The sequence below is a fragment of the Nannospalax galili genome, unplaced genomic scaffold (assembly GCF_000622305.1).
Source record: "Nannospalax galili isolate Female #2095 unplaced genomic scaffold, S.galili_v1.0 scaffold430, whole genome shotgun sequence".
NCBI classification, from domain to species: domain Eukaryota; kingdom Metazoa; phylum Chordata; class Mammalia; order Rodentia; family Spalacidae; genus Nannospalax; species Nannospalax galili.
In genome coordinates this window covers 1,694,154-1,722,043 of record NW_008328607.1, presented here as the reverse complement: position 1 = coordinate 1,722,043, position 27,890 = coordinate 1,694,154, and the positions used below count along the sequence as shown (strand labels likewise).

The 27,890-nt window shown below is 45.2% G+C and overlaps 1 protein-coding gene across 1 annotated transcript; it reads left to right on the top strand.

Annotated features, from left to right (window-relative positions):
- Erich6b (glutamate rich 6B) lies at positions 1 to 26,758 on the top strand (the record flags this gene model as incomplete). The annotated part of the gene is made up of 10 exons (XM_008827781.2): positions 1 to 78; positions 691 to 729; positions 4,362 to 4,444; positions 7,449 to 7,585; positions 11,846 to 11,907; positions 15,911 to 16,074; positions 19,885 to 19,970; positions 20,133 to 20,285; positions 23,787 to 24,015; positions 26,555 to 26,758. Coding segments are annotated over 10 exons (1,235 nt in total), but the record flags the coding sequence as incomplete, so codon positions are not given.
- Between the last annotated feature and the right edge of the window lie 1,132 nt (positions 26,759 to 27,890).

Genomic DNA, 27,890 nt, shown 5'->3' with positions numbered 1-27,890 from the left:
GAAAACCCTTAAGATCCAAAATGAGACTAGATCAAGACTCCTCGATATTAGTGTCTAAGAAGTCTGAATCGGAAGGAGGTATCATTTATGATGATTTTAAATGACCCATAGTAGTTAATCTGGCCGCAAAAAAAGTAAGGAGCACACCATTAGCTTGACTCTAGCTAAGGCAAGATCTCTTTTGGCCATACTAGACTGGGGCCACCTTAATCAAGACCCGTGGTCAAGACATCATCCCAGGAACTTAGTGTCAAGACTCAACTTTCAGGAAAGACACTGAATCAGAGTCAAGTGCACAAGCATTTAAAAAAAAAAAAATCCTATGACTGGAGGCCAGTAAGAAGAGAATGAATTATCCATGTGTGGTTCATCCAGTGACATTTATTATACTCCTGCTGTGAACTAAGCAGTATATTGAGATGGACAAAATGCTCTCAGACTCCTAATGGGAAAGAAGCAATAGGAACAAGAGGAAGGGATCGACACTTAGGGAGGATATGCTCACAGGCCCCATATTGCTAACGGGCCAGGAAAGCCTCTTTTCCCCAAACGTGATCTTACCCTATGTCATCCTCTCCCATCCCCAGCTACTTAAGAGGTGATTTTTAAATCCCTTGGGGACTAAAGGGTCTATGACAGTTCTTTATACCACACCATGCTGGTAATAATCATGTCTCCTATTCTTTTCAGCATTTGAGGCCAGTGAAACAGAAAAAGAAGAAGATGATTGTAAGAGTCTAACTTAATCTATTATTTAGAGATCCCTAGAGCATCCTGGACTAGGACTGTGTCCCAGGTGATGGCCCCCTTGCTACTCTGGCTTATACCAAGTTCTGGAGAGGATCTGGGGACATGCTGACACAGAACCCCAAAACCTCCTGAAGAAGGAGGAGAAAATAGAGTCTCCAGAGGGAGACAGTATGACCTACCTGGGACAGCCAGAATTCTGTCTCCATATTCAAAGTCCTGGTTCAGGGACTCCCACATTTAAAGAGAGTCGAGTTGTTGCTGGGTCCTGAGGTCAGAAGAATAGGGCTTTCCAGGGATGTGTGACCCTTACTCCCTAGACTCATCCAGTGCCACCTAGGTAGAAAAAAGCTTGGCATTCCTACACTTGGAACCCTTTATGCTTTATTAGGTGTTTGTTGAGGAGGGCTCAGTTAAATCCTATGAGAGGGAAAGACAAGAGAGAATCCTTATGGTGTCAGAATCCCAACTTGTACCGCACCACTTCACAGAACATGATTAGTGACCCAGACCCATCTTCACCAGAAAAGAATTTAGGGACTACGCTTTAAGTAAGGGGTGGGGAATGTCAGATCTTAAGTATACACACACATTGATTGAATGCCCACACTCACCCATGACTTATCTAACAAACCCTTCCAAACTCTTGACTACCTTGCATCCTGCCACCTGTCTGCAACCCCAGAAAGGTACCTGTTAAATATAATTTTCTCCATTTTATTCCACTTCCATCTGTGTTTTAGAGAATTGCTGGTCAAATGTTAATGTGCCTAGCAACACAGTCCCCTGAGATCCTCTTTGAATGTAGATTCCAAGTGGCTACATCCAGGAGATACTGGCTTTCTAATGAACTCTCGGCTGCTTTTGATGATCCATAGATGACAGTTTTCATAGCCAGACTTTCTAACAGCTTGTGAATTTGAGTCCCAGTGGCCAGCCTGGCCTGGCCTTGGCCTCTCCTACCTAGGCTAACAAGGAATTCCCCACAAAAAGAATGGAGGGGTAAAAACAGGTCTAAGTTTCATCTAGCTATTCTTTGATCATTGGGGTAGGGTTGCCCATTGCTTAGAGCTGGCCCTGGTCTGGTCACTTACTGATTTTTTTTCTCCCTCTCTTCATCTGTCGTCAAACAAAAGCTTATTTAGTGACACAGCCAGACCAACTTTATCAGAGACCATTGCAATAAGAATAGGGAATGCAGTATCTTGGCAATGGGATTTATGTAGTGAGAGAGATGGGGTTCAATTACAAACACAGCCTTGACAAGTGGATACACATCTAAAGAGCAGGGAAGGGTGAGTGGATGGCATATGACTGAGGGGGTAAAGGGGATTCTTGCTGAAGGCAGTCCAGAGTGATCAGACACCCAGCCTGATAGACATCTGACCCAGTGAGGAACCTGCTCAGGTATTGAGGTGATCAGATCTCAAGATGAGGAACTCCTGCTAAACTTACTCAGCAGGGCGCTTGCTGAAATCAGCTTTTACAAAGAAATGCACAGATGGTGCCAAGGAGAAGCCTCAGGGGTGACTAAACTTTGACCAAGCAAAGATCTTCATCTTTGTAATCTAGAAATTTTTATATCAACTCTGTGGAAAATATACACGGCTTAAACATCCATCTTGAATTCAGAATGTGCAATTCCGTCAAGAAAAGCCATCAAGAAAAGCCTTAGCAGAGAGGCACTAAGACAAAGAAAAATCAAAGAGAGGGAAAAGTGACATCAGAAGTGGCAGGAGTCTTATGAGATAGGTCCACTGCTGGCATCTGACCTGACATACCCCGAGTCTACACCTTCCACAGGGCTGATAATCTCATCAGAACAGAAGCAGAGGCCACAGGAAACCCCTAAAGGAACCGCTAACTAGAAGTAAAGCTTTTCCTTATTCAGCCTATTTGCTGCTGCTTGTTGACAGTGCTCCACCTGACACTGGATGGATGAAGCGCAGTGATGCTAATATGCTTAATTATCACACTGAATCCAGTGCTGCTGAGCACCTGCTGTTTAGCATTCAGGGATGCCAAGTTCACCTCCTTCTAGCAATAAACACACACTTTCTCCTTCAATTAATTCTTCATTATTCTGTAAAGCCTGTTCAAATAAGCAGTCATGGGTGATGGCCTCATGCATCACCTCTGGCAGCTATGCAAGGTAGTGACCTCACTGAGCAGAGCATCTCACCCTCCCCACCCGCCTCTCGGTCTCTCAGGCTCCTGCCCATTCATTCATTTCTCCTCTCTGATGCCACCCACAAGGGCCTCCTGAGGGCTTGCTTGAACTCCCACAGGTTCTTGCTGGGTTTTCCTAAGTGATCTTCCAAAGTACCACAGGAACATGCAGTATCTTTAGAATCACACTGAAGTGCTGTTGTCCTTGCTGTGTCAAGGGCCCCAGTGGTGGTGGCATGCATGCCCCTGTGGGAAGTGAGGGAAAAGAATGGCCACCTGTGAGTTCTCAGCCACCACAAGTTTGCCAGGGGCAAACCAAGGCTGTGCTTAGGTGGGCAGACAGAAGGCACCTAGTAAGTCTCCATCCTGCCAGGAGTATGAGCAAGTCAGGGCCTTTACTACAATCTCCAAAGGGAAGCAGTGCAAAGTTTAACATGTGAGGATCACAAAGAACACCCCCTTCCAGACCCCAGAGGAATATTAAATGCCCAGAATTAAATAAGTTAAGCCAGCCCTGGGCTCTCTGGCTGCCCCAGTTTGAAGGAGTTGGTGTTATCCTGAAGCTGAGGCAACAGGCCATTGTCATGTCCCTGGAGACCCAATTATGAAGCCAGAGCCATGTCCTCTAAGTCTACCTTAAGAACCACACCTTCCCAGGAGTGGGGATAGAGGCTCGTGTTATAATTATCAATTCCACAATTCAATTTGCACCCCTCTCCCCCTGGAGACTTGAAACCCTTTCTCTTAACCCTGAGTCATCAGGCTGGGGCTGACCCTGGGGTACAAAACACGTGCATTATTTCTGGTAGTCGCTCTTTGGCCTGGGGAAATCTTCTCTTCTGTTTTGATTAGTAATAATGAGCTGTGGGCGCTTTTAGAAATCAGCACATTTGACAAAACTGGTGGGAGAGTGAGAGAGTTCTTGAAATTTCTGAGATAAAAATCGTACTCAGAATAAGTCTCCCCTGAGAATCTACTCTAAAGTCCTCCCTGTAGTCTAGCAGTTCTCTGACAACTGGCCCCTGTCCCCGACTCCCGTGTCTTCTCTGCCTTCTGATCCTTTATGCTTCACCCCAGATATCCACTGCCCTTGCAGTTTGCTGCCTTGTCTAAACACGCCTCTCCACTTTCACAGAGGGACCTTTACACCTCCTAACCCCCAAACATCTGCCTGCTCTCTGCCTTCTTCACTGAAACATCACCTTGTCAATCAAGCTGATATTCACCAGCTACCAGAACACACCCACAAGTCAGCACCTGAAAAGTGACCTATACCATTCCAGTTTTATTATTACCCTCCCCCGACGTTAGGTAATCCGGTAATTTGATGAATTTGTCTCATTGATGACATCTGTATTTTTATTGATGTGATGAGGTTACTGTCATAAATCTTTTTCTTTTCTTTTTGGGGTTTCTCCTCCAAATGTGCCTTCCAAAACTGAAAGCCTCAGAAGACTTTTCTCAAGGGTCCTTTGGGGACATCATAATGAATGAGGCTGGTGGAAAGCGGGAAGAGGACTTCAGAGACGTAAGTGTAGGGGAAGATTTTCGGCCCCCACCTCCAAACAGTAGGACAGGTGGCACTCACAGCTTCTGTGTAGCTGCATGAGGCTCAGAAGAGCAGGGCACACCTTGCAGTCTTCCAGAGCATTCCTTGGGACAAGCAGGCTGAACAGGGTAGCTCCCATCACAAGCATGTCACCATCTCAGGGCTCTATCACTAGAGGACTTCAGACAGATATATCTTATACCTTAATTTAGCTAGTACTCTATCACTGGATATTTTTTCCAACATGTATATATGAATATGTATGTGTATGTATATATCGGGGGGAGAATCTGTATCCTTAATGCAAAATATATTGACAGCTATGTGATGGCCTATACCTATAATCCCAACACTTGGGAGGCTGAAGCAAGAGGATGGTGAGTTTGAGTCAGCCTGGGCTATGTAATGAGACCCTGTAACCAAAAAAGTATTGGCAAGTTTCCCTCCAAACAAGTTGTGCTGCTTCCCTTTTCCCAAGGGGTCATGAGAATGTCCCTCCATCACACTGTCACCCATGAGAGTGGTCACAGGGACTCATCTGGCAGGGTAGACGTGATGTGTCACTGTTGTCTGCTGCATTCAGACTGCATTATGACAGATGTGTGTCTCTCTGGGAATGGCCAGCTTACGTTTTTTAGCCACTCTTCCATTGTGTTAGTTCCTTATCCTCCTGATTTGTAAGAAAAGTTTTTACATATGAAAGAACCTAGTACTTTTTCTGATACCTGTGTTGTAAAGTTTTCTTCAGTTTTGTGTTGCAAATTCCTTCGCAGTATTCCCTGTGGCCTGGTCATTTTTCATTTGTATATAGTCTTGTTGATCAATATTTTTCTCTTACAGCTACTGAGTATTGGTTCATGTTTATTAAAGGTCTTTTCATTCTCAAAAATACTTTATAATTCACTGGTGTTTTTCTTTAGCTATATAAGGAATCTTTTAAAAAGCATAACTGGGATTATTTGAGGAAAAACAATATGACATACGAGATAAGGTAAAGTCCCCAGCAATAGCAAGTTACTCTACAACTGACAGAATCAGTTTTGCACTTTTAAAAGTTACTCTGTGGCTTTGCAGATGGTAAATTACAGCAGAGAAACTGAGGACAAAGAGAGTAATTCCACAAGAGCAGAACGGATGAACAGTGACGCTTAGGGACACATCTGCCATAACACAGGACATAGTGATAACTCAGCAGACTGGGAAGGGGAAAAGGAGACGACACACTTGCAGAATAAGCCAGAAAGTTCCATTTGGGACACACTGAGTGTTAAGCAGCTGTAAGATATCGATATGAAGTCCAGTTGAAAACCCAAAAACAGTCTGTCTAGAACTAGGAGAGAATTCTTGGCTGAGTATTGTGATACGGAATATCAGTTTACTAGGGGGTCCTGTCACAAAGCACTGTGATCCGAGTGGCATGAAGAACCACAGTGTATTGACTTACAGCTCTGGAGGCTAGAAGTCCATAATCCAGGTGTTCAGGATCTTCGTCCATCCCAAGGGCTCTGAGGCAAGGATCTGGCTGGGCCTCTCTCTTGGGCTTGTAGATGGCATCTTCTCCCATGTCACTTCATCTTCTCTCTATGTCTTTTCCTCAGTATCCAATATCAACTTTTATAAGGATGAAGGCTGAGGTGGTTAATGTTGATCAACTTGACAGGATCTAGAATCACCTAGAAGACAAACCTCTGAGCATGTCTGTGAGTGATTTCCCCACCCTAAGAGTGAGTGACACCATTCTGTAGGTTGGGGTCCTGGATTGAACTGAAAGGAGAAAGGGGACTGAACAGCAGTGTTTATCCCTCTCTTTTCTCCAACTGTGAATGCACTGTGACCAGCTGCCGCACCATCTTGCCACTGCATCTTCAAACTGTGAGACAAAACAACCCTTCCTTAAGTTGCTTTTGTTAGGTTATTTTGCCCCGGCAATGTTGAAAGTAATTGATCTAAAGGCCCACTACTTCAATAGCTTCTTTTTAACTTGATTATTTCTGTGAAGGCCCTGTCTCCAAACAAGGTCACAGTCTAGACTCTAAGATATTGGGAATTAGAATGTGAATGTGTGAATGGATGGAGGAGGAGACACAATTCAACCATGACAGAATCTTTACCATATATTAGTCTTGAAAATAAAGAGGATTATACAGTGTTATTTTCTTACAGCAGGCAGACAATACCCTCCTTCCCCAGAAGCAAGCCCAGAGTACATTGGTTTTCCTACATGGGCCTGAGAGAATTTGGCTATCAGCAAGAACAGTTTTAGTGAGTGCGATGGAATCCAGAAAAAATAACATGATTAAAAGGGGTGATACCATCTCTTGTTTGCCATCTAATTGCTATCAACTGAAACTGAGCCCCTATGGTTAGGGTGTAGAGGCCAGTGACTCATGAAAATCGGTTATGAAATAGCTTATGAGACTCAGGGCACAAGCAATGCTGCCCTAGGTCCACATGGTGAGGTACAGTACAGAGTTGGAGAACTCCTTTTCTTCTAGCCTCTGTACCACCCTATTGCTCAAGGACACACATGTGTGTATCAGTCAGCACAACTTGCAGGACTTGGTTCTTGTCCTCCACCTCACTGAAGCAGCGTCTCTCTTGTTTGTTTTGTTGTTGCTCTGTGTACTTCAGGCCAACTGTCTGGGTCATTCTCTTGTCTCTTCCTCCCATCTCATCATAGGAGTGCTGGGATTACAGATGTGTGCCACCACATCCCCTATTTTATGTGGGTGTCAGGGATCAAACACAGGTCATCAGGCTTGAGCAGCTCCCACTTTTACCTGCTTAGTCATCTTTCTGACCCTGAAAGATTCTTTAAAAGAATTCTTTCTCTGTCATTCTATACCCTCACACACACATAGTATATATTTTTGTAATAATATACTAAAATGTCATCTGGCACAACTAGAGCCAGAAAAGTGGTTAACTAACAGATCATTAATCTCCAATTTCTTGCATATTTAATTCTTTGGTCTTTTTATAGTCTGTTCCCAACTCCTATCAGTCCGTGTTTAGGGAGATTCTCAATGAGATAACTACTCGCAATGAATTAGAAGAAGGCTTGGACATCTCTCTGAATAAACTGTTGGAGGGTGAAAAGAGAAAGAAGCTGGGAATCTTGTGAGTAACTGAAGGCAGGGGCGGGGGCCTGGTCAGTGGGTTCTGGGAGACCAGAGATGGCAACAAAGGGTAAATACTGCCAGTGGGGATGAGAACAGAACTAGGCTCAAGCCAGACCCCTGAGTCAGGAAACAGACCCAGGCCAGACACAAGGGCATGGGTAACAACCAAGAGTCAGATAGACGCAATGATCCAGCTGTCAGACGAAGATCCACAAGAATTTTTTTTGGGGGGGGGGGGGGGCGGTTATGAGTCGGGAAGAAAGGCAAGGAGTGACAAACGGTGGAGACGCAGGGCAAGAAAAGTCCCAGAAGAACCATGAACTTATACAAAGGTTTAGGGAGCAAGTCTCAGACCCAGTTTAAAAGAGAGTCAAGGGGCCAGAAAAAATGGCTTACCAGGTAAAAGCACTCGCCTTGAAGCCTGAAAACCTGAGTTCAATCCCCAGGACCAACATGTTGGAAGGAAAGAACCAGCTCCTGCAAGTTGTCCTCTGACTTCTACATATGTGCTGTGGAATGCACAAGTGGGCACATACACACATGCGCACACACACAATAAATTAATTAATTAATAATAAAGGAGAATCAAGGGGACATCAAGATCCTTGGCATCTACCAGTGAGCTCCCTAGCGTCCTACATACTTCATAGAGTTATGAGCTTCAGTGACTTGAGGGTCATGATGAAAGCTCCAGGCCACAGAGTAGAAAATAAGTTTAATACACACCTGTTGTGGGCACCATGTTTTTCCAGCTGGCCATGCCTCAGGTTGTGAATATTCCAGAATTCCATTTGAATATCCAGCCTGTGATGCAGGACATGCTGTCAGCATAGGAGCTGGATGTCCCCTTAGCCACCATCAGAAACCTGGAGAGCAGGGTGGGGAGGGTGATGGATCTATGGCACACTCTCCAGCTGTGATTCTGGCATAGGCTATGAGGATAGGGCATCCTAGATAATCGGGGGTGAGTTCAGACATTCACCAAGACGATACCAGATAGACCACCAGCAATTTTGCTGTGGGCTCACAAGCAACAGAGCTCCAAGTCTCTCCAGAAAAGAAGGGAGTAGTTCAGAACAAAACACAAAGAGCTCCCAAGAGTGAAATATAAATACCAGAACAGTGGTGAGAGGCAGGAGACCCACAGGTGATGCAAAAGAATTCAGACAGAGCACCCGAATCCCCCCCCAACAGTGCAAGAAATGGAAGCAACCTAAAAGTGTCTCTCAACTAATGAGTGGATAACGAAAATATAATACATGGGAATGGAGAACTAGCTCAGCAGTTAAGAGCATCAGCTGCTCTTGCAGAGGACCCGGGTTCAATCTCCAGCACCCACATGGTGGCTAAGAACCATATATAACTCCAGTTCCAGGGGAATACAAGGTCCTTTTCTGACTCTGGTCATTGCATTACACGGGTGCCCTTATACACATGAAGGCAATACACTAATACACATAACATAAAAATAATAAAATATTTTTAAAAAATAAGATGTTGTACATTTACACATTTACTCAGTAGTAAAGACAAAATCATGAAATGTTCAGGTAAATGGATGAAACTAGAAGCTGTTATACTAAGTGAAGGAACACAGACTCAGAAAAACAAACAACATATGTTCTCCCTCATTTGTGGACCCTGGCTCCAAATCCTTATATGTGAGTATGTGTCCTGATATAACTGCAGGAGCCAGGAAAATGGAAAGGAACCAAGGAGGTAAAGGAAAAGAAGGAGCCTGAGAGAGAAGAATAGTAGAAGACAGGTGTTACTAAGGGAGAAATGGGACCTTGCTCATATGAACCTACAGCAATGGTGTCAGCACGCACAAGACCCATGAAAACTCAGACAAAAACTCAGCACAGAACTGTGGAAATGGGCAGTAGGCCCCAATCTTAGCTAAAGAACTATTGGAAGCTGATTACTGCTGGATGAGGAAGAGCTGATCTTCTTAAAGGAGGGGTGCTCTCTGATAGACCTCAGTAGATGAACTTGCACTGATGGATGTCTGGAGACACTAACTTGATTGGGCAGGCCTTAACACAAATGACAGAATGTATGAATTCCATTGGGGAGGCGGGCTATGGGAAGTACCAGTGGGGAAGGGGGTATAAATATGATTAAGATGTTCTGTATGAAATACACAAAATTTCAATTAAAAAAATTATGTGCTGGATAGTTTTAGTGTCAACTTGACACACCTGGGTTAAGGGAGCCTCAATTGGGGAATTGCGTTCATCGGACTGGCCTGTGGCCATGTCCATGGGGCACCTTCTTGATTGTTGAGTAATGTGGGAGGGCCCGGTCCACTGTGGGTGGTGCCACCCCTGGCCAGGTGGGCCTGTGTTGCATAAGAAAACAGGCTGAGCAGGGAGGGGCCAGGAGAGCAAGTCAGTAAGCAGTGTTCCTCCATGGCCTGTGCTCCAGCTCCTGCTTCCAGGTTCCTGCCCTGAGTTCCTACCTTAGGCTCCCTGATGAACTGTGACCTGGAGATGTAAGATAAATAAACCCTTTCCTCCTCAAGTTGGCATTGGTCAGCGTGTTTTGTCACAGCAATGGAGAAGAAAACTAGGACAATTTACAAAAAAAAAAAAAAATTCACCAAGACAGAGGAAGTAGAGAGTTTATTAGACACCTGTGGTAGTTTTGTAATGGGCAGGACAGTGGAGAGCGACTGTCGCACAGAAGCGTTCGAATGGACTGCTTTTATTGGAGGAGGGGGCTTCTACCTGGACAGTGTTTCAATGTCAGTGTGCCCTGGAACAATGGCAGCTGGGGCTTTTCACTATTGACAAGAGCCTTATCCTGAAGACAATGATGGTCTTGCACTGAGTAAGAATGGCTCAGCCTAAGCATCCACAATAAAGAACCCCCAAGCTTTCAGATCAACAGAAGCAAACGGCACGTAAGACCTGGGTCAGTCATTTGACTGTCTGGGTGATTTCTCCTCCCCTTTCTTCCTATTACTCTATAACAGAAGCTCACTCCCACCCAGTCACACTTAACAACTACTTCCTGGGCATCTGTTGTGCATTAGGCTAGGCTCTGGGGATATAGGAGCATATGTCACACAGCTTCTGCCCCTGAGGGACTACCTGGTAGGGATTCCACTTACTTGCAAAAGTGAGCAAAAGCCAAGAGAGGAACATCTAGATGGCTTTAGGTGCCTCTAGCTGAATCCTTTTATTGGAGTTTAACTCCTGTAAGTACTTGAAATCTTGCTTTCATTCAAAAAAATACACCTCTACCTTCACCCACTGCCACTCCTTGGTCCCTACTTTTCTTGGGTGGAAATAGAACATGTGACTTCTCCAATTTCATTTAGAGTGCTTTCAAGTAAAGTAAATAACATTTGATTCAAATGACCACAAACATTCATGCTAAATCATTACTACTTCTTGTATATAAATATATATAGATAGCCATCCACTGCTTTTTGTTAGATAAAGTAGTGCAGTCCTCTCCAGCAACAGTATTTGCTTCTTCGAGTCGGTCTGGATTCAGAAGGAATCTGAACTGAAAACATAAAGCCTGTCTTGGCAAAAGGCCCCTCAGATCTAATTAATCGTGAGATGCTGACTCTTTCTGATGCCCTCCCTTTCAAAGGGGCTCTCATCTGAGAACCAGGAAATGCAGTTACCCCGGAGACCACCCTTGTTTGGGAATAAAACAGTTGGAGTCATTGAAATGCCAGGTGACTTGCTTTGTATATTGGCATGAAAGCAGGTAAAGGACTTGCTCACTGTAAAAAATGGGACCTGGTGTGGCTTTCAAGGTAAGTCATGTTGAGTGAGCCTGCTTGAAAATTTCCTACCAAATGCAAAGGTGTTTCAAATAGCTCTGTCCAGTTCATGGACAATACTGCTTTTCCAAGCTATTTCCGGATGTAACCCTCTTGGGGATTCAGGTAAGCCATAGAAAGTCAGGCTACAGGAGCTTAACTCATCCAGTCATACTTCCACTTGGCCCCTGGCCACAAGATGACCCTCACTGAATTCATTTTGAAAGGTTTGGGGTCAGTCCAAGTACCCATGATGAAGATCAATTAGAGACTGTGTGAAAAGCACTGAGTGGATGTGTCACATGCCATGCCTTTACTCTTGAGCACTGACCAAAAAGGAATCTGCATCAGACAACAGAACCACCAATCCAACTTTCCACACTGTAAGCCTCCACAGAATCTAGTCCCACCACACTGTGTACCATGATTTGCAAACATGGATTCTTGCTTTTTACAAATGGTTCGTGTTCTTTTCAGGTTGAAGAAAAATTTTGAAAGATACAAAGAAACAATTTTATGGGCTCTGAAAAAACGTGAAGGTTAGTACCATCTACCAATCTCCACCCATGTCTGGTCTCATGTCTAAAATCTATTATAGCAGCATGCACCATAAAGGAGGCAGAAATATCTGTTCACTTATGTACCTACTGGACTAGTTCTGCCCTAGATACAGGGGACAGAGTATCAAGAAAGACAGGCACAGTCTAGGACCTCACTGGGCTTATTTTGGGAGAGGTGAGAGAAGACAAGAAAGTAAGGAATTGTGTACAGAATAGTGAAGCCCTATCATGGGCAAAGGGTGGTATGGGCACACACAGGATGGGGTCTACCCCTAGTTTGGGTCTAAGGATTCCAGGAAGAAAATGGTCTTAGTTTCAGTTCTGCTCCTGTGATGAAATATCCTATAAAAAGCAACTTGGGGAAGAAAGGATTTATTTGGCTCAAAATTCCAAGTTACAGCCCATCATTTTGGGAAAGTTACAGAAGCAGAACCGTGAAGCAACTGGTCACATGACATCCCATAGTCAAGGTCAGAGAGAAACAAATCCCCCATGCTGCCTTCTTGGTTAGTCCTCTCTACTCTTAAACAGTCCAGGATCCAAAACCAGGGAATGATGCTGCCCACAATGGGCTGGGGCTTCCCATATCCACCCACAATCAAGACAATCCCCCCAGACATGCCTAAAAGCCAACCTGATCTGGGTGACTCTTCACTGAGACTCTCTTCCCAAGCGATTCTAGGTTTTGTCAATTTGATAGTTCAAACTAACCAGTGCAGTAACATTATGACAAAATTGAGGAAAGGGGGAAAAAAAAAGAAAAGAAAAGAAAAAACCTTTGCCAAGAAAATGAAGGCATTCAGGTCCCAGCTGCTAAGGTTTGCCCATCGTGGAGGTGACCAGCTTTGTGGTTGGAATGTTACACAGCTTGGGTCATGGGCTAAATCATCAGGCTACTTTACCAAGAAACTAAAAACCAAAACATGGACCCTTTCAGGTTACTAGATCTGACCAGCATAGAAATGACAGTTGTTGCAATCTGTTATCAGTCTAAGGGCTATAATTGGGTTCGTTTCCTCCACCAATTAAAGAATTAAAAGGCAGGAAAAATCTCAGACACCATAGGGAACAACAGGCAAATAGGCTTTACTGAAAGATAAAGAATGACATCCATACACACCCACCCAGGAAGAAAAGGCTCTCTACAAGTGAAGAAAGGATTTAGAAACCAAAAAAATCCAAAGACCCCAGGAGGGCTTGGGAGTTTTAAGTGTTTTTGCTAGTAGGGGGCAGGTCTCCCTTCCCTCATTTTGGATTGGTCAGCTTAAAGAAGAGACAGCCCATAGGTTACAGTTCTGAGCTGCCAGGTCCAGCCTGGATGTTACCTAGACTAGTCTGGACTAATTGAAAAGAAACCTGCTAGCCAGAGGGGGAGCCCCCAGGCCTTTGTCTCAGACCAAGATGAAGCAGGTAGTGTTCCATTTTTATTATTCATTGGTGACCCTGTTTGCTTATTAGGGATTTAGTCCCTTACACAAAACCCATGGGAAACATCAAACCAATCCAAGTATTCTTTCTCCTCAAACCAGGCTATAGCTATAGCCTCTGGTTCCCACCCCAGTGCCCCCATTCCCTCATAGTGTGAGGCCCAATCTAACTGTTAAAGAATAACACTATGGGCAAAATTCTTTTTTCTTGTGGTACTGGGACTCAAACAGGAATGCTAGGCAAGCACTTTCCCACTGAGCTACATCCCTAATCAAAATGCAAAGCCTTTTTTTTTTTTTTTTTTTTTGAGAAAGACATCAATACACTGACCTTCTGCTCAATGGCAGGCACTCTGCCCGCATGTTTTGTAATTCCATAGGTGGTTACAATTGCAGGCAATAGTTAACCCATTTTATGGAATCTGGGGCGCAGGTGCCTTCATCTTTTCCTTAAAATTCTAGTCTCCCTGACTCCTATCTTCTGTCTCTCAGTCCTTTCTTCACAATGTTTCAGCACATTCTTTCTAAAAATCTTCACTGGACACCACCCACCCCCAGCCCCCTTCCTCATACAGCTTACAAGCTTCTCAATTTTGCCTCTCCAGACACTGGCTTTGTTGTACTAGTCCCTAACTGAGTCAAGCATCCCCTGCTGTAGAACCTCAGTGTTTGCTGATGATCCTGCCCAGGATATTCCCATCTCCGACACTCTGTCACTCACTCCCTCACTTCAGTCAGGGCTCTGCTTCAATGTTAACTTCTCAGAATCATTTTCCTTTGCTACCCTTTATAAAGCAGTGTGTGTACTCTCTCTCTCTCTCTCTCTCTCTCTCTCTCTCTCTCATGCACACATATCAATTTCCATCCTCCTTGCTCTTTTTAGTCATTCTTCACAGCACTCATAACCAGGTGGCATATTACATATTTATTATAAAATGCAATAGCATCCATTTCTCCTGAAACAGCAGTGATTGTAGCACCTCTAATAGCAAGAATAGTTCTTGGCACATAGCTACAAAATAGATGCTTATTGAATACAAAATAATGATCACATGATGGTCTAGCACCACCTGCTAGAGACAGATACTCTCTCAGAGTATCTGTCTCCACTAACTGGTTCCCACTCCAGCCTTCAACCACACAGCGCATTACAGACTTACCTTCTCACAGAAGTCACTTTGGCTTCAAAGCCTTGTTCAGTTTCTTCTGTGAGCTCTCATGGCAGCCTGTGCCAGCCCCAATGGTTGTATACCCAGGGCTCATTTCACTGACTTACCCTGACCCAGGTGCCAGGTGAGCCGGTATCCTCAGCCCCTCTCCAACCCAGAGCATATTGGGTGATACCACAGACAGCAAGACTCCTTAGCATGGTTTTAGTCCCTACAACTCCCAGTAGCATGTTAAACTTACCAATAGGCATGGGAAAGGAGTTTGTCCTTCCAGTTCTATTGTTATAAAAATGGACAAAAAAGATTAACATAGAAATGTGTTGCTATGAAAACCAAGCTGAATACTCTTTCAGAAGCACAATAAGAAAATAATTTTTTAACCTGCTTTGAGCTAAATGTAATCCCAAAATAGAAAAAAAATGGAGATTGTGTAGAATTTTTTTTTTTTGGTCTTCTTGAGACAGGGTCTCCCTGTAGCCCTAGCTGGCCTGGATTTGCTATGGAGACCAGGCTGGCCTCAAACTCTCAAAGATCTGCCTGCCTCTGCCTCCTGAGTGCTGGGATTAAAGGCATGCACCACCACTCCCGGCCTTCGTAGAATATTTTTAAGTAATCTTATTCCATATTCAGCCTATTTAGAAACTGCCAAAATTGAAGATATTAAGAAACAAATATCGCACTGGGAATAAGGCCCAGTTGCGTAGAGTACTTGCCTAGCATGCACTAAGTCTTGGGTTTGAACCCTAGCACCCAAAAAACTGGGAGTTGGGGCCCATGCCTATAATCCTAGCACTAAGGAAGATTAGAAGGTTAAAGCCAGTCTGGGCTCCATGACATCCTTGTAGGTTGATCAAAAATGATCACAGAGCTCCAGTCATCAGACATCAAAAGAAAAACTTTTCCCTACATCTTAAATGACATGTTAGCAGACATTTATATTTTAAGTTACAATAACATGTTTAAGGTACAGTCCTTTTTCTGTCAACCCCTTGCTTTAGCCTGTTTTCGTGTAGCAGCCATGTCTTTGGCTGAGTGCCCTGCTCTTTGCTCTAGAGTTGGCATACTACCTAGTCAGTCCTTGTCTCTCCACCAAGGCAGTCTTCACCACTGTGTTCATCCTCTAGCTCTGTGGTACACATTAGGCCCTTCGTGATACATGTTGAGTGAATAAATGGAAAGAGGCACAGATAGCTGAGATTTCAGTCCCACCTTTCTGTCTTGCTCCTCCTGCTCCCTGGTGGCCTCTTTTACCTGGAAAGTGGCTGATGCCCCAAACCCTGGGTACCCTGAGAGTTAGAACCCAGCTTCCTTCAACTTCCCTACCAGCATCATAATTGATGTAGTCATTGTATTGAATGCAGTTGTCATGTACCTATTGAATGGCAGGTCAGAAGCCAACAGAGATCACCTTCACCTATCATGTGTCAGTGTGGAAGCAGCCCTTGGAGCCTGAACCAGAAAAAGAGAAAAAAAAGCATAGTTCTGCCAGTCCTGCTCATTTTCAGAAAAAACTGGACCTAGATGCAGAATGGACACAGGAGAAGATGAAGGTAACGATGCTGGTGTGCTGGTGCACTTCCTGGGAACAGGCTTTGTTTGGGGTCAGGTGAGCATACGCCATCAGAGAGCTGGAGAGGCCAAAGACATGAAGTAGACACAAGAAAAGCATACTCAGTATGTCAAGACAGCTGCCTACATAGGTTGTTGGAACACTAACTAGGGTTTTGGTAGGACTGGTTGAGAATCTTCTCCCTGCAGAACCTGTATTAGGCAATTGGATGTGGGGAAATGGAATAAAGTAACTACATAGTATACTATGTAGGTTCCTTGCTACTAGATTAAAATCAGTATTTTAGAAAATTAATTACACAGTGAATAAACTAGTACATTAGTAAAGTGGAATGCTATTTAATACTAAAAAGAAATGAGCAATCAATTCTGGCATGGTACATGTCCCTAATTCCAACACTGCAGAGGCTGAGGCAGGAAGAGCATGAGTGAGAGGTCAGCCTGGGTCACACACCAACAGCCTGCGTTACCACCTGTCAGAAAGAAAGAGGTGGGAGGTAAAGAGTGACAAAGGGGGAGAGAAGGAGGAGAGAAAAGGGAGGATAAGATAGAAAAAGCAGAGAAAGAAAGAGGGAGGAAAGGAAAGAGGGAGGGACGACGTGAGGAAAGGAGGAAGAAAAGCAGGAAGGGGAGGGCAGGGCAAGGACACGAAAAGAAGATGTAAGCTGTCAAGCCATGAAGAGACATGGCGGCAACCGACTTCATCTTACTAAGTGAAAGAAGAAGGCAATGTGAAACGAAAACATGCCATAAGATCCAACTATCTGACCTTCTGGAAAGGTGGCAGACGATGGAGACCATAAAAGGGTGAGGAGTTGCCAGGGGCTAAGGAGAATCGGGGAGTAGGCAGAACAGGATTTCAAGGCAGTGAAGCTGTTCAGTATGACACCATAGTGATGGGCACATCATTGTATATTTGTCCAAGCCCACAGAAGGAACAACTCCAAGATGAGCCCTAGTGTGAATTATGGATTTGGAGTGACAGTGGTGTGCCAGTACGAATCACTCTTAGAAAGATACTGGTGGACAGGCTGGGGCTTGGTGATGGGAGTATATGGGAATTTCCCATATTTCCAATCAGTTTTACTTTGGCCTGCTCTAAAACATGAAGCATTTTTTGAGACAGGGTCTCCCTGTATCCCCAGCTGGTTTGGAACTCACTCTGTAGACCAGGTTAGCCTTGATCTCACAGAGATCTGCCTTCCTCTGTCTCCTGAATGCTGGGATTACAGGTACGCGCCAGCATGCCCGGTTATGAAGCATATTTTTAAAGCCTTACATAGCACATTGATCAGGACCACTACCATAAAAGGCATGAGCAGAAACTGATCTTGAAATGAATTCATTGAATATGAGCTAGTAATCAGCACTGAAGCTCAAACATGAGGTATCTGAATGGGGATCTAAATGATGAGATAGACTTTCCACCTTTAGTGACCATGTGCTAAGAGCATACATTTGCCCTACTTGCTAGAGAGACTGGAGTACACAACACAGAACCCCTGCTCTGTGAGCTTAAATTCCACTCAAAGAGAAACCGGTACACAAAAATACCATTGGATGCTATGTCAGCTACTCTCGGGGAGTCCCACCAGGGGAAAGCAAGGTAAGGGACTCTCCTGTTGTTAGGCTGAAAGAAAAGTTGTTCCAGTGTCTAGATGGCAATTGGGAAAGGCTGTTGGGCCAAGCGCCACTTCGGCATAAATTTATATGAAGTAAGGAGTGTGTCATAGGCATTCCTGGGGGATGGACAGCTAAGGCAGAGTGCACAAGTACAAAGACCACGCGTCCTCTCCACGAGACATCTCTGAGCAAGGAAGACAGGGACAGGGACTCAGCTTGAGTACCCAACTGGGTTAGCCAGTTTCCTACCACTATCACAAAATTCCTGAGATCATTGGCTTTGAAAAAAGAGAAGGTTTTTTGGCTCATGATTTCAGACATTTCAGTCCCTGATTGCTTGACCCTGTGGCTCCAGGCCGGTCATAAAACAGAATGTTACAGTGGGAAGTATGTGGCTGAGCAATTGGTCCCCCATGGTAGGCAAGAAGCAGAAAAGGGGTAAGGAAATGGCTGAGGTCCCAATATAACCTAAAGGTCATGTGCCCAAGGACCCACTTCATTCAACTAAACCCCTACCTCCTAAAGCTCCCACTCGTGCCATCCCCTGGGGAATCATACATGTGGACTTGTAAGGGAAATTCAAGAGGGCACGCTGGAGTAGGGTGAGTAGGGGATGGCCCTACCACAGTCTTTTCTTTCAGCCCACACCACAGCATCAGCTAATAGCATAAAGTCATTCTCTAAAGGACACAAAGGCATCAGAACAGTGCTCATGAGCTACTGAAATAAGTACTCGCCCCAAACTAAGTGGCTTAACAGACACATATTTCTTGCTCACATTACATCTACTCCAGTCTTGTAGCTCTTTTAAGTGTTTTTCTTCCAAGATGCATCTCAGAGACCTGGTCCTTTCATCAGAGGTCTTCATCATCTCAGAGTTCTTTGTATCCAATTGCCTGGACAGAAAATGAAGCTGGGATCATATTTAAATTCTGTGAATGGGGCTGGAGAGATGACTCAGCGGTTAAGAGCACTGGCTGCTCTTCCCAGCACCCACACGGCTGTAACAACCATCTGCAACTCCAGTTCCAGGGGATCCAATGCCCTCTTCTGACCTCTTGCAGGCAGTGCATAACATGGGTGCACTTACATACATGCAGGCCACACACTCATACCCATAAAATAAAAATAATAAATAAAGATATTTTAAATTTCATCAATGAGAGCAAGTACATGACCCTACTTAGCTGTAAGGGATCTGAGCCGTAGACTCCTGCTGTGTGTCCAGAGACAAATAGAAACAGTTTGCACTAAGAAGGAAATCAACTGGACGTGTTCATGGGCTAGGGATGACTTTGTTTACGACAAAGTGGAAGAGAATAGGAATGTAGCGTTGTTCACCATAGTGGATCTTCTGGTCTCTAGACAAGGCCTGGGGTGCTCAGCACCCCTCCATCTCTTAGCCCTATGTGTAGAAGAGAAAGCCATTCAATGAGGCCAGATTCCTATGAACAGAGGAAATGGGTATCTAGATTGTAACAGGCCTTATCTAGAAATAGCATCTTTAGAGATGTAATTAGCCAAATTAAGATGAGGGCATGCTGGAGTAGGGTATGAGTATGGTATGGCCCTACCCCAGTCTGACCCATGTCCTTATAGGAACTCATGGAAGGACACAGACCACCACATAGACGTAGAGGCAGAGACCAGAGAGAAGTGTGACAAGCCAAGAAATGTCAGGGATGACTACCTATCACCAAACACTAAAGGGAGAAAGGGGAGAGCCTTCCTCACACCTTCCAGAAATAACCAACCCTGCCCATGCCCATGCCTTCATTTCACACATGAAGCCTTGGCCATGATGAGAATATATTTCTGTAGTATTGGTCCATCTAGTCTGTGGAGCTTTGTTATCACAACCTTAGGCAAATAATATAGCCAGTAAGCATTGGGGTGACTGAAATGATAGTTTAAAATCTACCAGTGCGCGCGCGCGCACACACACACACACACACACACACACACACACACGCACGCACGCACACACCTTCGATCCAGTTCAGCCCCCTCCTCATAGGAACAGATAAACTCAAGCCCTGAGAGCTCCAGGTAAGTTGGTAGGAGTCACAGGCAGGTAGATGCAGAAGTAGAGCACTTAGTGACCTTGCCATTCTCTGAAGGACAGCTGGCACCTGCCTGCTTTTCATAGCCTTATCTTTTCTTCCCAGGTGCATCAAGGTGATGGCAAATTAATTCTCTACCCAAGTAGGAATATCTTCCAAATTTGTTTTCCTAATGGGACCGGCCAAATACAATATCCACTTGGGCAAAGGGATGATCATATTGACACATAAAATGTTTGTGATTTGGGGCTGGGTTGTGGAGTTTGACTGAGGACTGTGTCCCCTGCAAGCCCTAGCCTTTCCTTAGAGGTGGGGTGTCCCGAGGTACTGCTTGTGCCTTAATAAACTCCCAGCTATCCATCAGGGAACCTGGCTATGCTCATCTCCTGCACAGAAGTTTCAAAGGTCACATACATTGTTCTGGAAGACAGTATCAAGAAAAAGATCCGGGGCCTCGTCAACAACTCTGGCCATGCCACCTTCTATGATGAAGGTGGAGCGATCTGGTAAGCTTGAGTCTTGAGTCCTTAACTCCTGGGTCAAGGAGAAGGTGTATGGTGGAAGTCTTATTCCAGTCTCCCTCCCTGTCTCTCAATGTGCTCATGTTGAAACAGGAAAAGGGTACTAGTATAGGCCCTGCCCTTGGAGAAGAGGCACAGCCTCCCTAGGGGTAAAAGCAGTTGTGAACTCTGACCACAGGCTGCTGACTTTACCTCTACACACCTCTCCAGAGTTGAACCTTGTAAGGATTACCTTAGAAAACCCTGGGCCCCTTTATTCCCCGGGCCTTGGTGTGAAGCTTTGCAGACATAGTACATACAGAATCCAGTGTCAAAAAAGTACCTCCTAATTCTTAAGTTCCCAGTTCTGGTAGTAGTGGAAACTTCATCTTTCCAGTTCAAGGTAATTCATCCACTTCAAACCATTTCTCGGCCCCCCCTGGGGGTGAGCAATGCTTTCCTTCCATGCTGAAGTGGATGTGGTATGGGACACATATTATCTTAGTTCAACTTACACTTTCATGGAAACTTCTCCCCTCTCAAGGCCTTAGTTCCCAGAACTATTTTCTCCACTATGAGCCCCTCAAACACCATTTCCTGGTTGTCTTTTTTTTTTCTAGATAATATCTGTTCTCCTTCGAGGGTCATGTGCATAGAAAATGTCATCCCCACAGTCAGGGCCTGGGCATAGGAAGCACAGGGCCTTTGGGAAAGAAACTATGTTGTCACAAATCTTATCAGGTGACATGCAGTGGGGTCCCTTCTCTCTAATGACACCACTTTTGAGCCAGAAGAGAACTTGAAGAAATCCAAGAACTGGTCATTGTATTGATGAAGAAAGTTGAACTTAGAGGGTGATAATCACTTGCCCTGAGTCTAAAATAAAATTATATACAGGGGGTCTGGGACATTTTGACTCTGCCTAAAATAAAATGTAAGTTTTAAAAAGGATCAAATAAAGGTTACAATCTCAAGGCCTTTCAGCTCCCAAAGAACAGGGAGATGGTCCCAGAGGGATTGTGGGCTGATCTCATCCTCAAGACTTTGCTGTATAGGTCTGGGGTAGGGCCTGGAAATATGACTTCTATTTTTCTTTTGGCCAGCTGACCTGAACTCGCTCTGGAGACCAGGCTGGCCTTGATCTCACAAAGATCTGCCTACCTCTGCCTCCTGAGTACTGGGATTAAAGGTGTGTAACACCATGTCTGGCTCGAAATATGCATTCTTTTCAAAATATTTTATTTAATGTGTATGAGTGTATTGCCTGCATGTATGTAAGTACACCCATACCATGCAATGCCTGTGGAGGTCAGAAGGGGGTATCAGATCTCCTGGAACTGAAGTTACTGAGGGTTGTTAGCTGCCTTGTAGGTACTGATAACCAAACCTGAGTCCTCTGCAAGAGCAGCCAGTGTTCTTAACTGCCGAGCCATCTCTCTAACCCTGAAATGTGCATTCTTTAAATGTATTCCAGGTGATTCTGTGGTTCAGCCAGGTTTGAACACCAGGCCACGGTTCCTCCACCCTGCCTTTAAAGCTATAGAAATCCTTTACCACTGCCCTATCTTCCTGGGCTTCAGAGCCCTCACAGGGCCATAAAGATTGAAGACATCCTCTCACTGAAATCCACAGGAAGGTACAGTGGTATATACCTTTAATCCCAGCACTTAAGAGGCAGAGACAGATCTCTATGAAATCAAAGCCAACCTGGTCTACATAGAGAGTTACAGGCCAGCTGGGGCTCCAAGAAGACCCTGTCTCAAAAAATATCCACAGGGAGGGGACTTCAGTCCTCCATCCAGGTCAGGAGTTGGGCCAGATATGCCAAAACCTCATACCTTTCCTTGGATTCTGGAAAAGCCTTGACTTTGTGAAGAGATGGCCCAGGTGTCCTGTCCTGAGGAACAGCAATGGCCAGTGATTTAAAGTCCATCCTCCCAGCACAGCCTTCTGTGGAAGCCTCAGTCACAGGCTTCACGGCCAGTGAGCTCCCTGATGTCTCCGCACAGGCAAGGCTGGCTGTTTAGAGAAGTGAATACTTCCAGGATCATTTTCATGCTCATTTCTGCAGGAAAGCAAGAAGGCAGAGCTGCTTTTGGCAGGGCATGTGGAAGCTGAGACCCAGACCCGGACCCTCCTCATTCCCAGGCTCCCACCAGACCTAGAGCTCCTATACCACAAGGAGCTTGGGGCCCTCAATGGGAAGTCTACCTGCCCCATAATCAGGGTCTTCATGTCCCAGGGCAAAACCTGCAAATTCTTCCCATCTCTGGGTCTCCTAGGATCTATCTCTTTGGGGGCCTCGCCCCCAAGTTGGGCACCTAAGCAAGGTCTAACACTAACCTCCATATGAGAACTCTTGATTGGAACCACTTCAAAGATTAAAACGCTAGCTGAGGTCTGAAGAGGATTCCTCTCTACCTTCCTGTCTGCCTCTGGTAATAAGGAAATTTTAGTATTTTCTAAGATAATTTCTATGTCTAAACATTTAATCCTTATACAACCCTATGAATAAAACGGGGCATAAGAATCTGCTTTACGGACAGTGGGAAGCAATTGATTGATACAGGATTAGAGAGTAGTCAGAAGCCCTCCTTTTAAGTAGTAGGGCAGTCCTATCAGGCACAGGCCTCTCTCCCTTGGGCCAAATACAGGATGTTCCTTGGCAGTGATCTGATGGGTTTCTAAGTATTTCAGGCCACCCTCTGATTAATTCAGGTCTCCCTCCACATCATTCCAACCCCCATCCCATTCTCCAGGGACATGGTACAGATTCAAGGGATAGCCCTACTAGGACTGGAAAAGCAAAAGTCAGGGTCATAGGATGTGGTGGGGATGAAAGGCCAAAAAAGGAGTATAGGGGTGAGTGAAGGAGAAGCTCACCCAGCCTCCATGGTCTGGACACCCATTCATTTGGGTGCTGGGACAGGACTGGGTGGTGGAAGTTCATCAGAGCACCCCCAGACAAGTCCCCTACCTTTGGGGAGTCATATTTACTATTCATGGCAGTTTGGGTCTATAAAGTCACTGAACGCACTATGTTATCCAATACTGACCACCACTCCTATGGATGATCTGCATGCATGTGCCCTAGCACACACATGTGAAAGAAAACTATTGCCAGTGGACATAGAGAGTCCTAGAAGAACAAGGAGGGGCCCCTTGAAGAAGGTGGCATTTAAGCTAAGACCTTCAGAATACACAAATATCAGCCAGATCCCATAGGGTGGAGGAATTTGACATGAAGATCAACATAGCAAAGCCGGAGGAACAGGAAAACATAGGAACAAGAGAGACTGTAAGAGGGTGGTGCTGTGCTGTGTGAGGCGAAGAAGGGTCTGAAGGCAGTCTAGTCTTGGGCAGGCCTTCCTTGATGGAGCCTCTCCAACTCAAGACCTTGTAGACCCAAGAGGAAAAGGGAAGGGGAGAGGGAACTGGGGGTCTGACACAGGAGGGCTATACTCCAGGCCCTAGCACTGCAGTGCCTGACACACCTTCTTCTCCCAGGGTGAATCTGAGCAAAATATTGGGCTACTACTTCCCCAAAGACAAACACCAAAAAGCCTGGAACTGGTGGAATCTGAACCTCCATGTCCATGCACCCCCTATCAAGTGTCTCACCTTGAAACTCAACAAGTACATCCAGATCCAAATAAGAAGCCAGGACAAGGTCATCTTCAGCTTCTTACCCCCAAAACAAAGGCAGGTTCACTTAAACCTGGGCACCAAATTCAAGGTAAAAATCTTCACTCCTTCTAATACCCTCTGGGTGGGATGCCTACCTACACCCAGGCTCTTGAGGGATTAACCTAGTCCTTAACACAGGCCTCAGGTCATGCTCTGAATCAGGCCTATCCCTAATAAAACAAGGCTACCAGATTCTGCATTAGTTACTTTTGCATTTGCTGTGACCAAAATACCTGACAGAACAATTTAAAATGGGGAAAGATTTATTTTTCTCACAGCTTCATAGGTATCAGTCCACTACAGAGGGAGGGTGTGTGCTGGAGCAGAGTAGATCACATTACAGTGGCCAGGAAGCAGAGAAAGGGAATATGAGAAGAGATCAGGGAAAATATATAGCCCCAAGGACACTCCAGTGACCTACTTCCTCCAGCTAGGTCACACCTCCTACTTTTCAGCATCCTCCAATAATAATGCCATTATATTTTGAATCTGTCAAGGGATGAATTCATATCTAAAAACACATCACAGATACACACAGAGGCGTGTTTTACTAGTCTCTTAAGCAATTCTCAGTTTAATCAAGACGGCAATCAAGATTAACCATCTCACCTAACTTTACTTAGTGCTTAGCCATAGACACATGCACTCATGTAACATCCCAGAGCCACAAGACTGAGCACCAGGGAAATTAATATTCTCAAAAGCATCCTATGAACCAGAGACCCAAGATGTCAGCACTCATTGGCTCACTTTATCACAGCAGCCCTGTCAGAAGTCAAGGCCAGATGCTCCTCAAATGCATTTATATCCTTCCCCCCAAAAAAATGACTGCTCCAAAGCTTGATGTGCTCTTCTCAGGCTGGGCAGGAGAGTCACACTAAGGTGAACATTTCTAGAGCTGTCATAACAAGTTTCACCAACTAGGAAGCTTGAAAGAAGTTTACTCTACAGTTCCAGGGGCTCCTAGAATGAAATCAAAGTGTTAGTGAAATACCACCCTCCAGAGGCTCAGATGAGGGTCCTTTCTTACCACTCCCAGCTCTGGTAGCTCCAGGCATTCCTTAATTTGAGGTGGCAGAACTCTAGCTAAATTAAACTGTGAAAATATGATCTACGGCCAGGAGTGGTGGTGCACGCCTTTAATCCCAGCACTTGGGAGGCAGAGGCAGGCAGATCTCTGTGAGTTCAAGGCCAGCCTGGTCTACATAGCAAGTTCCAGGCCAGCTGGGGCTACAGAAAGACCACGTCTCAAAAAGATGAGAGAGAGAGAGAGAGAGAGAGAGAGAGAGAGAGAAAAGAAGAGAAAATATGATCTATAGAGTGAGACAGGAATGTGGTAGGTGTCTAGCTGCCCCAGTTTGCCCAGACCAAGGAATTTCTAGAACATGGGAGTTTGAGTGCTAAAATTCAAGAAGTTCCAAGTAGGCATCAGCAACTGGTCATCTTGTGTTCCCTTCCTAGGAAAGATGTCATTTTTCAGGCTGAATTAATGGTGTCCTGACATTTTCATCTACCCCTGGATTTACTGAGCAACTGTTCTCATAAAGGAGAGGGCAGTACTACTGTTCCAAGTCATTTAGTCACACTCTGTCACTCCCAAGTTGCAGAATGGGTAGCTCACTCTGGATAGGGCACTGTCCTTAGAATGATGGTGGGTTTCTCTGAGGAAAGAGAAAGAACCAAGAAAGGAAGACTGTGCCCAGGAAGGGTTGACACAGGCAGAGTGGGAGGGAGGCCTGACAGGCCTGGGGAGACAGGGCACCTGATGAAAGCTGGGCCAGAGAAGGGGTGCCGATGAAACAAGTCAGCACAAATGTGACTAGTCAGAGTGCAAGGAAGGAGAGAGAGCTGGGCTGCAGTGACCTCAGGGTTAGCCCACGCTAGCAGTCAGGGGACCCTGGGCAGAATGTGCCCTTCCACACCCATCTCTTCACGTCCTGAGTGATACTTGTCCATTGTCCTAGCCTATGAGCTTCTGTCAGAGGGACACAGGTTGTTATTAGACTATGCATGTAGACTTTCCATAAGCTGAAAAATCTCATAGCAACAGAACACATTGGCATCATCCTTTATAATTTTCTCCTCCAGAGCTTCCTACAAACCAAGGCAGATGTTGACAGTCAGGTGGCCCCATTAAGGCAAGGCTTCTTCTTAACAAAATCCAGATATACTTCTAGGAAGTCCAAGATTGAAGTGGGTCTTGCTAGTATATACCCCAAAGTCACCCAGCCCTGGAAAGGGCTTAGCTCAGTCCTGGGTTAGGGAAACCATGGATGAGAAGCTGAGTACCAGAGACCCCAGCATGTGGAAGGCAGGCCACACCAGCCACAAGGGTTGGCTCCTCTCTAGTTTGACAGGTGAGCCGTGTGTCAGCCCACATCACCATGGTCAATGTGACCACAGGCACAGGTGAGGCAGGCATTTGGGACCCAGCAAGGAAGCTGCAGGTGGCAAGACTGAGGAATCAAATCTGCCTTTGAAGGTGAAGGTTCCAGGGACATTAGTCATCACCACAAGGGATCCAAGCCCTGGGTGGAAGTGTGGCCTCCAGTGAAGGGTTCTCACTCCACCTTCTATGCATCCCACAGTTTATAAACTCGAAAGTACTAAAAGCCATGAGGAAGAAAACTGTCCTGGAGATAGACCCCTACCCAACATCTTGGAAGATCCAAATCCTTCTGGGAAAAATAAGTCAAATCCTGAATGACCTGACCATCTCTGACTTGGAAGACTTCACAAGGACCACCGAGTTGACACTCAAGTACATCAGGGCAAAACGATCACAGATCTGATTTTAGAACAGCCACCGAATTGTCTTGGGCTTCCACTGAATGTCTTGGGAAAGGGGAGTCCTCAGGAGCTACAGGGAAACCCCTAAAGACCTGTTCATGTCTTTGAGAGTTGGTTTATAGTTTAGGCCTGGCAACTCCCTGGTTGGGGGGGGAAAGAATTTGAGGAAGGTCAACAGAATCTGTGCCTAGGCACAGAGAAAGCTTAATGGTCAGCTCTGACCTGACCACTTAAAGACACGTTTTCATCTCAGTAACGCTGGACACTAGTCACCATCTGTTCCCCTTGCTCCCATCACTGCTGTGTGGTTCTTCCAATGCTGTCAGGACTGCCAAATTCTGTCCATCATTATCTGTGTGCCTTTGGGCAATCAGCTTTATGCCCCAGTTTCTCCATCTGTAAAATGGGCCTAGAAATAGTACCTGGCACAACAGAGTTGAGAGTGTTTAGTTTGTGCATATAGTGTCCCAATAGTGAATCCACTCAGTAAGCATTACCCCAGTTACTGGTAGCTTGGCCCCTCCACATAGTTAAAATGCGCATCTCTTAAGTACGGCTAGGTGTCTGCACTTTCCTTGGTGTACGGGATCAGGCCATCAGCTTTCCTGGGTTCTTCCTGACATGAATAACTACCATGTCCTAAGTCTGTGCCATGAACCTGGTATGCCTTGTGCTAAGCACTGTAAAAGTTCTATCTCACATGTCTCTGTGTCATGGGTGGTATTTTTCTTGCAGACACTGAGGCCCAAAGGGGCACAGTGACTTCACATTCTATAACCCATCTGTCTACAAAATGGTATCACTCTTGCAACAACATGTTTTTTGTATGATTCCTTACCCCAAGTCATCCCAAAACCCCAAGGCCACCCCAAAGACAGCTGCCCTTCATCTGTGGGGAGCCGCCTGCCGTCCCTGCAGACGCCATTACAAGATGGCGCTCACATCCGGTTCATGCTGAGCTAGACATACACAGGTGCCAAGGATCCAAGTGCAACCGATTATGACTAGTTACAATCAGATACATACAGATTAGAGATGAATGCGCCAGCATCTCAGTAGCAAAAACAATGAGTCTTTCTGCAAGGAACAATATATTCTAAAATGAAATGGAGATCTTTTTTAAAGGTTAAAAAC